At 53.2% G+C, this 15,833-nt stretch overlaps 1 protein-coding gene across 2 annotated transcripts in view; it reads right to left on the reverse strand.

Annotated features, from left to right (window-relative positions):
* PAX7 (paired box 7) overlaps positions 1-15,833 on the reverse strand; it is a 95,495-nt gene that overhangs the window by 39,675 nt on the left and 39,987 nt on the right. For both annotated transcript variants that reach the window (XM_006914303.1, XM_006914304.1), the window contains exon 5: positions 4,229-4,428. In XM_006914303.1, the coding sequence (XP_006914365.1) occupies positions 4,229-4,428 (200 nt within the window). The remainder of the gene's footprint in view (positions 1-4,228; positions 4,429-15,833) is intronic.

Raw genomic sequence — 15,833 nt, forward strand, 5'->3', positions numbered from 1 at the left:
AGACAGAGATAAATAGGACACAGGCCTGGCCCTCAAGCTGCCCTCTGCCTGGGCACACAACAGACATGTCCAAGGAGAGTTGCTGACCAGTGACAAAGTGGCATGCAAAGTGCTCTAAGGAGGTCTGAGGAGAAGTTTCCTACTTCACCTCTCGGAATCCAGGAGGCCTTCCTGGAGGTGATGACATGCCCTTGACTGTCCTTTCTCTCACCTCTCTTCCTTTGTTGTTCCTCCAGGGCTGCTGCCTCCCCCGCAACAGGCACCTCCTTCCTCACAAAGCGTAACATGACGGTTAGTTAAAATCAGAGATCCTGGGGCCCGACTGCCTGAGTTCGAATCCTGCCTCTGACTCCCAGCTAAGATGAGCAAATTCTGTTGTCCCACTGTGCCTCAGTTTCTTCATAATATGTGGCTAATAACAGTACCCGGCTCCCAGGCAGTTCTGGACCTCAAATGAGTTAACCCAGGCAAAGTGCTTAGAACAGCGTTTACAACTATTATTCCACTGGAAACTCTGATGGCTGAGCGGGGCTGAGCTAGGGGTTCTTAGCCAGGAAATGGAAGCTCTGGGAGGGACGGTGGCATCCCCAGCACCCCGCCCAGAATCCCTGGTCAGGGCGGAGTCCTTTGAAAGCTGAATTTTCTTATTTGCCTTTGATCCTTCCCTCCACACCTAGCGGGGCAGACACCGTAAGCAGTATTTGTTTACTGAGTTGACTATTTCCTTCAATGGAGCACAGAGGAAAAGAACTTGACGGACTGACAGGCTTGAGTACAAGTCCCAGCATAGCTGCTCACTGACTGTGTCTTTAGGAAGTTACTTCTCTTAGCTAAATCTCAGATTTCTCACCTACGAAACGGAGAAGAGACTAATAAGACCTACCTGCCTTCCTCCTGGGATTATGGCGAGAATGATAATGTATGTGAAGTGTTGGGCACCGTGCCTGGCATATAAGAAGTGCACTGTACATGTTATCTAGTATTATGAAAAGACTCGGGTTAAGTTGCCACTTAGCAAGTTCCTCTATAGTGCCGCCGACATGGGATTCTGTTCAGGGCAGCCTCTGTTTCTAGAAGAAACACAGGCTCAGAGATCTTGGCTTTGGGACACAATGGATTTGTTTACCCCTGAGGAATCTGTATGCAAGGTTGGGGTCAGCCCCCAGCTATTTAAAACGAAGATTCCTCTAGAGAAAGGTCCCCCCCAGGCATGTGGCCTCCTGCCTGACACCCCTTCTCCGGCTCTTCACAGTGGCTTGGGCTTTCTGCAGGCTGAGACAGGGGTGTCTCCGCCAGACATCAGGGGTGCCATATAACACCCTGCCGGCTTCAAAAGCAGGGCTGGAGGGGGAGCCAGAGGGAGGCGACACACTTGAATTATTACAACTTCGTCTGACATATGTTTACCTGTAGACTTGTTTATTCGAACATCAGCTCCACGACAGTAAAGATTTCTGTCTGCTGAATCCCCAGTGCCTAGAACAGTGACTGGCACATAGTTAGTGTTCAATAAATGAGTGCCGGATGAATAAACCTGGAGTTTCAAGGTGGCCAGAACTGGAACCACCAAGAACGGGTGGAGTTTTAGTAACAACCCCCCTGCTTATGGCACTTCTGCGTGCCAGCCGCTTCCTTATGCCGCGTGCGTGCGTTTCCACGTGTTCGTTTAATCCTCGGCACGAGGCAGTCCTAGTTCCGCCATCTTCATTTTGCAGATGAGGAAACTGAGGGCAGAGGGGGTAAGTGATGGAGCTGGAATTCACACCTGGGCATGCGACTCTGAGACCACTCTGAACCACTCCGCTATCCCACCCATCTCCCAAGGCCACCGAGAAGGGATGGCAGAGGCTTGCAAAGTCCCTGAATTATACACTTAGAATCAGAGGCCAAGAGAGCTCGAAAGTAGCCATAAAACCCCAGCAGTTCAGCCACACTCCGCGGCAGGTCCACAATCGACTTGTACTGTTGTTTGAACACTTCGGGTAACAGGGCTCTCCCCACTTCACAAGGTAGCCCTGACAGTAATAAGTAAGGATCCCAGAACTTCGAGGGGCCATTTGGTTGGATCCCTTTATTTACATATGGGAAATGAAGTCTCAGGAGAGGAAACTGACCCGTCGAAGGTGACGCAGCTCATCAGAGGGCAGGGACCCATGGGAACCCAGACCTGTGGCTCCTAGTCCAGTGCTCTTGCTCCCGCAGACCTTTATATGGGACTTGGGACATTTCTCTATTGGCCCTGTCCCACCTTCCGAGGCCTCTCAGAGCAGCCCTGTCCTCCAAGTCACCGGTTCTCCAGGCCAAATGTTTCGCCATTCCTGTCTCCATTGTTTTAGTTAGCCTTTGTTCATTCTTGAAGAAAATCATTTATTGTTCCTTCCTCCGCAGGGAAAGCTCTCGGGCTAAGGGAGGGAAGGTCCAGCCCTGCCCCGGGGAGCTCACAGTCTGGGACAGGGAGGCCCAGCCCTGCCCTGGGGGAGCCCCGCATCGGACAGGGGAGGCAGCATGTGGAGGATGTCTGCCTTGGCCCCCTCCCTGCGGGTTCCCCCTGTTCCCAACTCCTCTCCCTCCTCGGACCTTGAATGACACCTGTTTCTGGGTCCCCTGGGCCAATAAAAGCACTGCCCTGACAGCCAGGAAATTTTACAAGGAGCAGTCAGGCTTCAAGGTGGTGGGAAGCAGCCACGGCCCCCAGACGTGGGGATGAGAAAGCACCCAGGAATGTGCCCAGGAGAACAGCTGCAGGAGGGTCAGAGCAGGGGAGGGAGGCCCGGGCTGGGGCAGGCTCGGGTATCAGCCCCACGAGGAGGGGAGGGAAGGAGATGAGCTGGCTGCTGCTGCCTGCCCCCTGCCCCTTGGAGTTTCCCTCAAAGGCAGCCAAGGGTCCCCCACTCCAGGAGTAGGGGTGAGGAGGGCAGAGGGAGGTACACTGGTTTCTGGAATGCTTAAATGCCACTTTCCTTCTAGAACTTTCTCTATTGCTTTATAATTCCAGGCTCTTCAGTCAAACTTTCTCCCAGATGGAAAGAACCTGGGCTTTGGCATCCACCTGGCCGGAGCTCCAAGCCCAGCTCAGCCCCTGTTGAGCTCTGTGCCACGTCATTTCTCTGAGCCTCAGCTTCTAGACCTGTGGCTCGTGGGAAACCATGCTGACCTGCCGAGGTGGTCTGAGGTTCTTCCAGGTCATGCCCGAGAAGCCCCAAGCCCTGTGAATGGCACAAGGTGGGTACCCAACAAAGGCTGGTTCCTCTCAAATGGAAGTGCCCCCAGTGAGAAGTTTGGGGTGGCCCCTCGGCAGACCTGCCTGCCCCATTCAGGAAGAAGACCGGCCAGGAATGGGTTCCCACAGGAGCTATTCGTCATGATCGTCTTCCTCCACCACCCAGCCCGAGGCCTTCCCAGCCTGGCCCTCAGAGACTCTCTGGACAGTAGGCTTTGGGACCTGATTGCTCAGCCTGAGGGAGTCGGGGCGGGGAGGAGGGGAGGCCCTCCCCCTACTGCAGGCCTTGAACCCCAGGCAGGTTCTGCTCTTTCTGCACGTTCCCTTCCCCCAGCCCTGAAGGTTAGGAACCGTACACTGCAGGGTGTGGAGGGGTGTTCTCCGTCTGCCCAGACTCCCTCTGATGCTTCCAACTCACCGGAAACATGCTTGCCCAGTCTGCTTGCATGCTTCCCACGACAGGAAACTCATTACCCATCTTAGGAAGCGAGGCCTGTTCAGAAATTTTCCTCCTGACTGCTTCCTCCCCTCATCAGAGAGCGGGAGAGTTTTATACCCCCCGAGCCCTCTCTTCCGGCTGAACCACTGCCTTTCCTTCCTTCCTTCCTTCCTCCCTTCCTCTCGTCATACACGTCTCCCTTCCTCCCTCTCTCCCTTTTCCTTTCTCTCTTTTTCGCTCTTTTCTTCTCCCCATCTCCATCTCTCCCACCATCCCTCCTTCCCTTTTTCCCCCGAAGTCCTTGCTGCCTGCAGAGGTGAATGCAATCCAACAGGCCTCAGGCCAGCTCCTGGCTTCCCCGGGCCATCCACCGCTGGTCAGTCAGCCAACCAAGATTTGCTGCCCACTTACTCTGCATCGAGTGCCGGCGGCACTACTTGCCTACGGTCCCCAGGCCATCTGCTGCAGAATCCCCGCACTGAACCCCCAGACCCTGGCCTCCCCCACCTTCTCGGTCCCACAGTCTCTGGGTTATGCCGACAGCGCGAACACCGGAAACGCCTCCGCACCTGGACGCGCGCCTCAGTCAGCTTGGTCCTCTGCGCCAGCTCCTCGCGGGTGTAGATGTCCGGGTAGTGCGTCCGCTCGAAGGCCTTCTCCAGCTCCTCCAGCTGTTCCGCCGTGAACGTGGTCCGGCTTCGGCGCTGCTTACGCTTCAAAGGGAGGTCCGGTTCTGACTCCACGTCCGAGCCCTCATCCAGCCGGTTCCCTGCAGCCAGGGGAGAGGGAGGGAGAGGGCGGGGCCTAGTGAGATGGAGGGGTGCTTCGCGCCCACCTTCAGGCCCCTTCGCGGCGCTGAGGATCAGATCCCTCCTGAGCACAAGGAGAAGGATGCTCCCCACAGCACTTTCTCAGAGAGCAGGGTGGGAAGCAACCCCCATGCCTAGCCCTAGGGGATTGTTAAATGCTTTATGGTGCAACCGCGCCTTTTAAAAAATCCCCTGCAGTTGGGCATTTAGGTTATTTCCACTCACACAGAAAGATGTCCATGACATAGGACTCAGGGGGTGGTTTCATGATGAAATACATTTGTCAAAATCCCTAGAACCATATTCTCCAAAAGAGGGAGAATTTTACTGTATATTAACTGTACCTCAATAAACCCGACTTTAAGAAAAAGGCGAACCAGTGTGCAAAGATCGATCCCACTTTTGGAAAAAGCGTGAATGACATATTACGAAAAACTACAGTCAAAAGATTAACCAGTGTTAACCTTCCAGGCAACAGAACTCTCGTTTCCTTCTTTACACGTGTTTATTGTTTAGTATTTCTTAAAGGATGATCGTTTGAGCAATGACACTGTTGCATTTTGGGAGAATATTGCAAAAACTAAGGAAAGGAGAAAGGCAGGAAGAAAGGAAGCAAAGAAGGACGTGATGGAGGAAGAAATGTGATCGTGTCCTACCCGTCCTTACTCAGTTACTTCAAATGTTGGTTACATGAATAGGTCTAAGCCCCTCCCATAAGGGACAACCTCCCCGCCCCATCCTTACCCCCTATAACCTAATATAGCCTCTTAGACGTCAAGCGGAAGGGAAGGGAAAGGCATTCCAGGCAGGGGGAAGAGCATGTGTCTACAGAGTCAACGGGCATGATGGATCACGTTATCGCGGGGCTGCAGCCACAGCTGGAAGGTCATCCCGTCTCAGGCAATGCCCACTGTTCCGGGTCCCCTTCCCTCCATTCTGTTGCCTTGGCCATTGGGCAGTCATCCCTGCTTTTTATTGGTCACTGCCAAGCTGTTCCTGATTGGGATGCCGCACAACAAGGGAACCAAACGCAAGAGAGACCTCCCTTCACTGCTGCCTGCCCTTTCCCAGCTGCCCAGTAACCCGTCACTGAGAGAGAATCCTGGGCCACCTTCCCCAGCATGTCAGAGGCTCAGAGCCAACGACGACTAATCTCAAGGATTCATTTCCTGAATCTCACTGCATAACCCTAGTTTTTCGATGGTGACAAGGAGAACGAGCCATTGAGGCCTCAGAAGGAGGCATCGGGGCCTGTGGGCAGGAAGGGAGGCCAGTCCGCAGACAGGGAACAGGGCACGAGGCTCCATCCTCCAGTGGGGACCCCTGAGCTCAGACAGGGGCTGAGACGGAGATCGAGGTTGTCGGGAGCGAAACCTGTGGCAGGTTTTGTGCTCAGAGTTGGGAGGTCAGGCTAAGGAGGAGACACAGCCCTGTCTTGGAAGAAACCCCAGTCTGATTACGTCTCAGTTCAGTCCGGAGCAGGGTTGTCCAATAGAACTCTCTGAGATGATGAAAATGTTCTAGATTCGAGTGGTTCGATGTGGTATAATCAGCCCATGTGGCAATGAGCACTTGAAATGTGCCTAGTGCAGTATGTCATTTTTTTTGCGGTATGTCGTTTGAATTCAAATTTCCATAGCCACATGTGGCTGGTGCCTGCTACACAGGACACCGTATCTTTTACACTGTCATTCCCCCTTTTTAACAAGGAGAGGGCCGGCCTCAAGCTCAGAGCTTTCTACATGCAATAGTCTCTAGATAAAATTAACAATGTCATTTGTTTTTATGGTTCCCATCTATTTATGGGACGCGATACTCATTTCTCATTTACAAGAGCTTCCTTGAATTCAGTTTTTTAAGATACTTTTGTATAAAGTAAAATGTAAAGAAAATAATAGAACGGGCTATCCATCCAGCAGTAACCAAAAAAGTGTGAATGCAGTTAGCAGCTGATTGCGGGATACATTCTAAGTGCTTTTGATTTTGCCTTGCCCAGCCTCAGTGCCCCCTTAGGCCCCATATGCACCTGATGCCCTTGCCCTCCAAATTATGCTCAGCTTTCTAGGCTCATCGTGGACTTTTGAGTCTATTTCTTTCTCATGTCCCTGTTCCTTCCACCCTTTATTCAGCATGGATCTTGGAACTCTGGGCCCAGAGACAAGCCCAGACCAAAACCAAGACTTGAAAAAGCAAAGCAGAGCTCATAGTTCTCTGTTGTTTGAAAAGGATCTGGAATGATCCTCTAGGATGCTGGCGGTTGCCATAACAACCCTCTGGATGCCAAGTGTAGAGGGCGAGGCTCTGTCCCACTAGCCAGGTATAGTCTGTAGATAATCTCAGGCCTCTGAAAAAGATCTCTTGCCTCCTCCCCGGCCCAGCCCAGGGGAAGAGACCCTCCTGGGGCTGTGCCAGCCTCACAACAGGTCTGGGGCTCTTGGCTCTTTTCAAATAGGGAAAACAGGGCTCAGAGAGGTTCAGTAACTTGAGGGAGGCCACACAGCCAGGAAGGCCATGCTTATTCCTGGACAGGGATGGAGAAAAAGAATAGATGGGGAAGGAGTTTGGGGCCCCCCGGGGCAGCTCTGGTGTAGTTGAGAGTCCTGGGCTGGGAGGCCTGACACCTGGACTCTGGGCTCTGTCTCTCCCTCGCTGTGTGTCCTTGGACAAATCGCTCTCCCTCTCTGGACCTCGGTTTTCTCAGCTGTAAAAATGAAGATAATGGTACATCCCTGCGTGCCTCACTGGAATGCTTTGAGAACGGAATGAAGTGAAGACCATGGAAAGGGCACACGAAGGATGTTGATGGCAGCGCCTGGTGATAATGATGACGGAAAAAAGACGGGGTGGGGGTACAGGGCTAAAGCAGAGTGAGTGAGGGTGGCTCACTCGCGAAGAACCCCGATGCCACCACACTGCCCTCACTTCAGTTTCCAGTGATCCAGTGATGCCCTCCCCTCCCCCTCTGGAGCCCTCTAGTCTCAGAGTTAAATTAATCAACAGGATTATATGGACTTGGCCACAGAGAGGCCCTGCGGTTGGGGCTGAGTCCTCCATGCATCGAAAGCCTGGACAGCTGGCACGAGGAGGGGGACCGGTGGGGAGAGTGGACATGGGAGCGCATTCATTAAACAGGCTGGGTTTGGAGGCGGGGAGCAGCCTCCCGGCCAGCTGTAGCTTCTGCCCTCCTGCTTTCAAGCAGCTGTGAGATGGAAAGGTCCCAAGGGTGGGAGTGGGGGGAGGGGCGGTGGGACAGAGCTGGTGCTGGTCTGGAAATAGCCCCAAGAGAGAGGGATATGGAATATCTCTCTCTCTCTCTCTCTCTCTCTCTCTCAAACACACACATGTGAGCACACACACACACACATCTCTCTCTCTCTCGGTTTCTAATTCCTCTTTCTGCTTAGGGAGTGGGGAGTTCAATACAGAGCAAGGAAGAAACCCAGCCTCACTTTGAAGCCCTCCCAGTCTGATGGAGGAGATCTCAGCCCCGTTCTGGGAAGTTCCCAGTCTGATGGAGGAAACTCTGCTTCCAGATGAACTGGGGCCAGGGCGGGGGTAACACACATGGCTTGAAAGAGCCACAGAGCAGCCTGAGGGTAGAATGAGGATTGGGAGGGGTGACAGTAGCCCTTTGGTTTGTCAGAGCTCAAGGATGGGAAGGAATGAGGTCTGCTCAGGACAGAGTCCAGCCCTGGCTGACAGCTGATGGGAGCTGGATAGAATATTGCTGGGGGGCAGCTCTCACAGCCTCTGCCCCTATCTCTGCCCCTTCCTTCCGAGCCCACCAGCTTTCACAGCTGCTGACTCGGGAAGCCCAGCTAAGCCAGCAAGGCCCCTCCCCCCCCATCAGCCCTGCCCACGTGTCACATTTACCCTGCCACTCCACGTGGTTCTCTGTCCAGCTCACGGCTTCCTTAAATGACCCAGCCTGGCTATCTCACACCTCCAGCCTTTGAATAGGAGCCTCCTCTGCTTGGGATGTTTCCCCAGCTTTCACTGGGTGCACCTGCTCATCCAGCAGAACCCAGCTCATAGATGCCACCGCCAGCAAGGCTCCCCAGGGCGGGTTTCAGTCCCCATCCTCGGGGCTCTTAAAGCTCATCAGGAGACTTGGTATTAAACTTGCCCATTTGTGGGTCTCTAAGTCCCACTGGACTCGGAGAACCTGGAGTATACCAGGGACTGTGTGGCACACAACAGGTGCTCAGTAAAGTCTTCTTAGATGAACAGGGCTTAGCCGGACAATCACGCAGTTGCTCTTGAACCCTGACACACTGCAACGGTCATCACCTTAAACTTGTGCACAGCATTCCACGGTTTACGTGTCCTTTCATTATTCTAATACAGTTTCTCCCAGTAACCCTGGAGGGTTAGGCAAGCAGTAACGGCCCCATCTTACAGATGTTCAGTGGAGTCCCAGGGCAGTAAGCCTGGGAAGAAAACCCAGGACTCAGGACTTTGCTACCGTGAACTCCCAGGGGATGGAGAATTCGATTTCCGATCATGAAAACCGAGGTGGCTTGTCCTCCATCCCCACCCCCGACCCCCAAACCTTCTCTGCTCTCCCTTTTGCCAAAGGAAAAGCCTTGAAAGGAGATAGTCACAATTTTCGGACCCGCAGGAGGGAGTCGACTCATCTCCAACTTGTCATTCTGGATCAGGGGAGGCCAGCGGTGGCCTCGAGGTGTGGGGGTCCTTGTCCCAGACCCTGACCCCTGCGAAGATGCCCTCACACCCGTTCCCGTGCTCCCATCCCCGCCGCCTCCCAGCCCAGCCCTTATTAGAGTTTAACGTAGGCCGGCTAGGAGCCGCGGCAGAGAAGCGAATCACATAATAGTTGATATGCGTTTTAATCAAGTAATTCGGGCAGAGCCGGGAGCTGGGGAGTGTGGGCCGGTGTCCCTGAATACCAAACAGGCCTGGGCATAGGGCTCGGAAAATGGAAAAGTCATTTACAGCTCAGTTGGGGGCCCGGAGAGCCGGGGCCATGGTGGGCCCTCCCAGCCCCTCCTCTGGAACTGCTGGGCTGTAACCTGTGCGTGGTGCATGCATCTAGGTCATGTCTGCGGGAGCTGGCCGCACTGAGGGCTGGGCAATTGGGGATCAGATGGACAGGTGGGGCTCCGACCTCAAGTCAAACCTCCCCTCCCGTCTACTTCCTCTGCCCAAACTTTTCCGGGGTGCCCGTCTCAGCACCAGCACCCAGGCACCCTTATGGCAGACCTGGCGCTCACCCTTAACACCCCTTTCTCCTCCCTTTGCGCCTCACATGCAACCAGCCCGGCACCAAGGACAGGAGATTCAGAATCCCTGGTAGCTCTGAACCCTCCCCAAAACCCGCACCTCTGGCCCTGTCCGAGAGTCTGTCCTCTCCATCTCTCCCTGGACTCCAGCAACCACAAGCCTTTGCATGGACTGTGCCCTCCGCATGGCACACTTTCCCCATGCCCTTCGTGACCTGCAGTTTGCAGCTGGCCAGGTCAAGCTGAGTGGGGGCATTTAAAAGCACAGGCTCCTGACTGTTGGCCTAGGTTCTGTGTCAAATATGTATATTAGGGACTGCCCACCACCACGCCCACTTTCCTTGCTTTGCATTTTTCCGAAGTACAGATCACAGTCGGGTATACTAAATATCTTATTACTGACTGTGCTCAACTCCCCTCCCCCACCATCCTGGCCATCGCTAGAAAGTAAGTAAAACTCCACAAGCGGGAATAGGTGTGGCTGCCTTTTCTGTTCCCTGCTGAATCTCCAGTGCTGGGCACGACGTGGAGACGCAAAGAGTTGTTGAATGAATGAATGAGTAAATGAGTGACTCTATTAAAACACATGAAACAGTAGTGCCAGGGACAAGCGAGTGCTCAGCACATGTGTGTGTGTGTGTGTGTTACGTGCCGCTGAGTCAGCTCCAACACCTGGTGACCCCGTGAATGAGTCATGTCCACAATGTCCTGTCCTCAACGGCTCTGCTCAGCTCCTGTGCACTCATGCTTGCGGCTTCTTTTATGGAGTCCATCCATCTCACGCTTGGTCTTCCTCTTTTCCTGCCGCCTTTGGTTTTTCCCAGCATTATTGGCTTTTCCAAAAAAAAAAAAAACCCACAAAAAACAAAAAACGAAAAAAAACTCCTGCTTTCTCATGATCTGTTCGAAGTAGGACAGCTTCAGTCTTGCCATTTTTGTCTCTGGTGATGTTTCAGGCTTAATTTGCTCTAGAACCCACTTGGCAGGCCGGGGTATCCGTAGCGGTCTCCTCCAACACCGGACTTCAGATGAACCCGTTTTTTCCCCGCAGCCTTCTTCACCGTCCAGCTTTCGCATCTGTACATAGTAATTCCGTACATAGAATCTGAGAGTGTGGGCGATCTTGGCCTTGGTCTCTAATGACACGTCTTTACTCTTGGTGGTCTTTCTCGACTTTTCTGTTGCTGCCCCACTGAGTCTCAGGTTTCTCTTCTTTTCTTGGCTTTTCCATTAATCTTTATCCCTTCTGACTCAGCTTGGGATCACCCCTCCAGGAAGCCTTCTTCGATGGCGCCCTCCACCACCTGGGTCTGACGTGCCCGCATAGCTGGGACTCAGCAAAACTGTCCGCATTTGTTTCATTTAGGTTCTGCTTTCTGAGAGGCTGCTCTTGGTGTCGGAGGCACTGGCAACGTGAGGATCCAATAAATTCTGTCCGACTCCAAATCCTGTGCTATTTCTCAGTTACTGGGATGAGTCAGCAGGCCCCATTTCATTCCCCCAACCCAAAGAAAGGAAGGAGAGGAGGAAAGTGGGTGGAACAAAATCTTTCCTTCACCAGGAAGTCCCAATCTAACCCCATCGGGCTTTTTTTTTTTTTTTACTTGGAACCATAGGTAGATAATTTGCATCACAAAATGAGGTGTCTGGTCATGGCTTCTGTGCAACAGTGTAATACTGTTCTCGGGCACCAGAGGGCACTCTTTATACATTCCTACCAGGAAGGGGCAGATCTAGGAAGAAGGAAGTAGTACTGCTTAAAACAGTACTGTGCAGTTGCATGGCCAGAATTCAGAGCCGTGCTTTCTTATAGTAGATCCAGAGCTTTATCTGCACTGAACTGTGAACCAAGCACAAGTCACGAATGGAAGAGAAGAGAGAGTTCGTAAAGGCCTGGAACCATCTGCGTCAAGGGCACTCAGGGAAGACTTCTTGCGTACAGAGTTCAAATCTAAGGTTCGCCTGCCTTTAAGGCAAGAGGTAAAAGCTGAAGATGTCGTGAGAGCCCTTCCGACTCGGTCTCTTTAACCTGTTGGCATCCCATGCAGCAAATGTGGAGTTTTGGCAGGGGGCAGCAGCTGTGGAGTGGGGAGCGGAGACAGCAGGGCATTTTGAGCAGGTGCCCTGGAGGCAGGAGCAAGCCCACTAGACGAGGAGCTCAGCTCACCATCCCCTTTTCCACTCTTCCTGTGACTTTCAATCTTGAAAACAACCAGTTTCCCTTCGCTTCTTCAGTGGACTATATTGCCAGATGGCAGAACTCGCTGTGTCCGCTCCTGAAAGGGGGCTTGCCACCTGGGTCCCGTCTTATGGAGTGTGGCCCAAGCAGCCACACTGCCTGGGAGAGGTGGGAAGAGAAGCCGTGGGGTTAGTTGGACCTTGGATTTATGTGAATTCTGGAACTGCCTCCCACAAGCTATAGAGGCTGGACGTGTTTTCTTAGCTCCCAAGCCCCATTCTTTTCATTTCTCTAATGGGGACAGTAATGGGAGTCAAGAGAGAGAAAAGGAAGAGAAGAAAACTGTGTCTGGAAGCTATGGGTACAGGGCACCCAGGCTGCCTTCCTGACCTAGTCTCTCTCATTCAGACAGAAGCATGGTAGGTGGGGACCTGGCACTCAGGCTCCGTCCCTGACCTTCTGTGTGACCTTGAGCATGTCACCTGTCCTCTTGGGCTCTCTGTTACCCCACCCACCCACTGGAAATAAGAACTGCCGTCCACCTACTTCTCAGGATATTAGTGTGGCTGCACAAACGGAAACCTCGAGAAATGCCAAGTGGTGGCTTTGATGGAATTGCCACAGCCTGCTCACCGCCCCAGCTCAGTTACCTCAGCCCTCTGGGCCACAATTTCCTCATTGGTAAAATGAGGGAAATAATAGTACCCACTTTATAGGGTCGTCATGCATAAAGATTAAATCGAGGGTCCTCGACCCCCGGGCCACAGACAGGTATCTGTCCAGTCCGTGGCCTGATAGGAACTGGGCCACGCAGCAGGAGGTGAGCAACAGGTGAGCGAAGCTTCATCTGCATTTGCAGCCGCTCCCCAGTGCTAGCATCACCGCCTCAGCTCCACCTCAGATCATCAGGCATTGGATTCCCATAGGAGCACCGGTACCTGGCGCCAAAAAAGTTGGGGACCACTGGATTAAATGAATTATTGCAAGACAAGGGCTCACAACAGTGCCAGGAACACGGAAGGTGCTCAGTATGTGTTAGCTGTTATTATTATTGCTGTTGTTATTGGTGCCTGAGAACCAATATGAGAACTTAATTCACCTCTGTGTCCCTCAGAGGCAAGCACATTTGCCTGGCATAAAACACAAAAGCAAGGAATGAATGAATGAATGAACAAATAAACGAACGAATGAATGAATGAATATTCGTCTGTCATCCCTTCCTTACTCTGCTAAGGTGGATGCTCTGCACGACCCCAGCCACAAATCTCAGGTAAGTGTTGCAATTGGCATGCAGATACGCCGGCAGGTGCCAAGGGCCCAAAGAAGGAGACAGACCTCGGGAAGCTGGGCTGGGGGAGCCCTGAAGGGAGGCCTCGGAATCAGCGAAGGGGAAACAGCAGCAGCTGGGGCCCCAGTGGTCAGATGAAGCTGCCCAGCGTGGCGAGGAAAAGGCAACTTGGCCACCCGTCAGCGCCCCACAAAGCCACTGTGAATGGACCATATGCCTGAGAAGTCAAGCCTGCCCGACCCTCCTTCGCCCCTCCCCTCCCCTCCCCTCCCCCCATACTCAGTGCTGGGTCCTGGGAGGAAGGGGGGTTGCAGCCAGTTGGAAAGTTGTCAAAGGAGGCGGGATAGAAAGTGGCCTCAGGACCCCTGGCCCTTGCCTCCCTCTGCCCATCAAAGCCCTCCATCTCCGGGCTCAGCCCTGAGGAAGGGCTTAAACCTGAGGGTGGCTGTACCCTGAAGGCTGAGCTCTGTGATCAACACAGTCTCCTATAGCAGGACTGGGCATGAAGGCCACGGGGGAATGAACAAGAATAGCTGCAGATGTATTTTGAGCTTACGAACTCAGGGGCAGAGTGACAGCGAAACCCAAGCAACTGGCTCCAGAGACCGCCCCCCCCAACCATCAATGTGACACTTGTGAGCCCGGCATTCCGGGTCCTCCTTGCACTGGCCCAAACGCGCCTTTCCCTGTAAGCCACGTCCAGGCCTTTCTATCTGCTGCGGCCTGGGATGACGCCCTCACATTACTTTCTATTCTCTCGCTTCCCCCAGCTCTTCACACCTGGACTCGGGGCCCACCTGGTCCACGAAGCTCGCCAGGGCTCCCACACCGAGGCAGCTCTCCTTGAATCTTGGTGGCATTTGCCACCCGTGCCACCCTCCCAGCATTTGGCATTGGCTCCTGCTAGAGACGGATGATTGACTTTTAATGCAGAGATTCTGTTTACCAAATATACCTACCCATCTAGGTTGCAAAAGGTTTATTGGAACTTCTTGAGTGTGGGAACTTAGTTTCCCCCATCGAACCGAGGACACCCCAGAATAGAGGGTGGTGCCTTTATAATAACACTGGGAACTTCCTGAGGATAAAAACCATATTGTTTCTATTACAACTCGGTGTTACCAAGGGCAGGGCGACTGGGAACAGCTCTGCGGTTATTCTAGAATGTTCCTAATAACAGTCTCTAATAGGAACAGCATTGTCATCACAGACGCAACAAGGAGAATCCATGCAAGCTCCCCCGAAGCTATAGGCTTTCCCAGGACTCGGCACTGATTTCTTTCCCTCGGGAGGTACTTTTATCCACCCGACTTCCATCTATCCCCACCTCCATCTTTCTTTAATAAGACGGCTCCGAAACCTAACGTCACGTTGCAGGTCGAGGTGCACAGAGAAGCGTGTACTCAATAGGTATTTACTAACGGGTGCCCCACAGGCTCGCACTGATAGAAGCTACAGCAATTAATGTCTGCCACAATGGAAATAAGCTGGTATCTCAGGTCCTGCCCCTTTTAAACGAAACCTTTAGGATAAAAGGCGGCAGACTGCAGGCTGATCCTGGAGCAAGGATGCGAGAGCAGGATCATTGGAAAAGCAATGGGTGCCTTCCAGCCACAGGCACAAGTGGCTTGAACGGAGGCCAGCCTCCCTCCTTAGAAATAAAACGCTTTCCCTGGAAGCACACGGAGCAAAGCAGTCCTCCCCTCTGTGGACCAACACCAAACCATCTGCTTGTTACTGCATTACTTATTGCTCCCTCCAGAAATTCCAGATTAAAATGCTAATGGTCACTGCCAAAGAGACCCCCGAACTGGCTACGGGCACCCATCACCCCAGCCGGAAGACAGGACTATTACCTTGCCCAGAGGGGTGTCCCCAGGGAGCCTAGGGACTGGCTGGAAAGACGAGGGAGCTCCAGACTGGAATCCTGAAGTTTGTCTCTGACTTAGTTTTCACCTTGCTGTGTGACCTTTGGCAACTCTAAACCTGTCTCTGGGCCCCATTTGCCTCATTCCTAAAAACGAGAGGTCCTCCTGGATCTCTAAGAACAACCCTGAGAAAGAGGCCTGGGTTGTACCTGATTTACTCACTACTTCACACAGCAGAGTCCATTTAAACAGTTCCTGGCACACAGTAGGGCTTTCAGTAAATGCCTATTGCTGGATGAAAGAATGACTGATGAATGGGGGTAGTGAGGAGCTCCAGAGGGGACTGGGATTCTCGGGTGGGAGTGCAGTGAAGGCTACAGAACACCCCAAGGTCATCTGATTCCTGGAGGGGCAAGAAGGATGGATTTTATCAACTTTATATTCTGCCTGGGCCTAAGCCTACTTCCCAGTAGTCCCCAGGCCCTTCTCTCAGAGGAAGGGAGTGGGGAAGGTCTAATCCTCCCCTTTTCTCCCCTTTCCTTCCCTCCCCTCCCCCTGGCTAGTCACAGCCCCTTGTGTCTCAGGCTGGTCGCTGGGCAGCCAGAGGCCTTTCATGGTGCATTCTCCCGCGGCCCCCTCCCCACGGTCTCTCCCCAGCAACCCCATCCTGTCGTGCCCCCATCAATCTACTGCAGCCCAGCCTCTCCAGCTGGCCCGGCTGGGCTGTTCCCAGGCAGAGCAGGTCCACAGTGGAAGGTGGTGGAAAAATGTGGACAAATTTCTGATT

Source organism: Pteropus alecto, unplaced genomic scaffold (assembly GCF_000325575.1).
Source record: "Pteropus alecto unplaced genomic scaffold, ASM32557v1 scaffold125, whole genome shotgun sequence".
Lineage (NCBI taxonomy): Eukaryota > Metazoa > Chordata > Mammalia > Chiroptera > Pteropodidae > Pteropus > Pteropus alecto.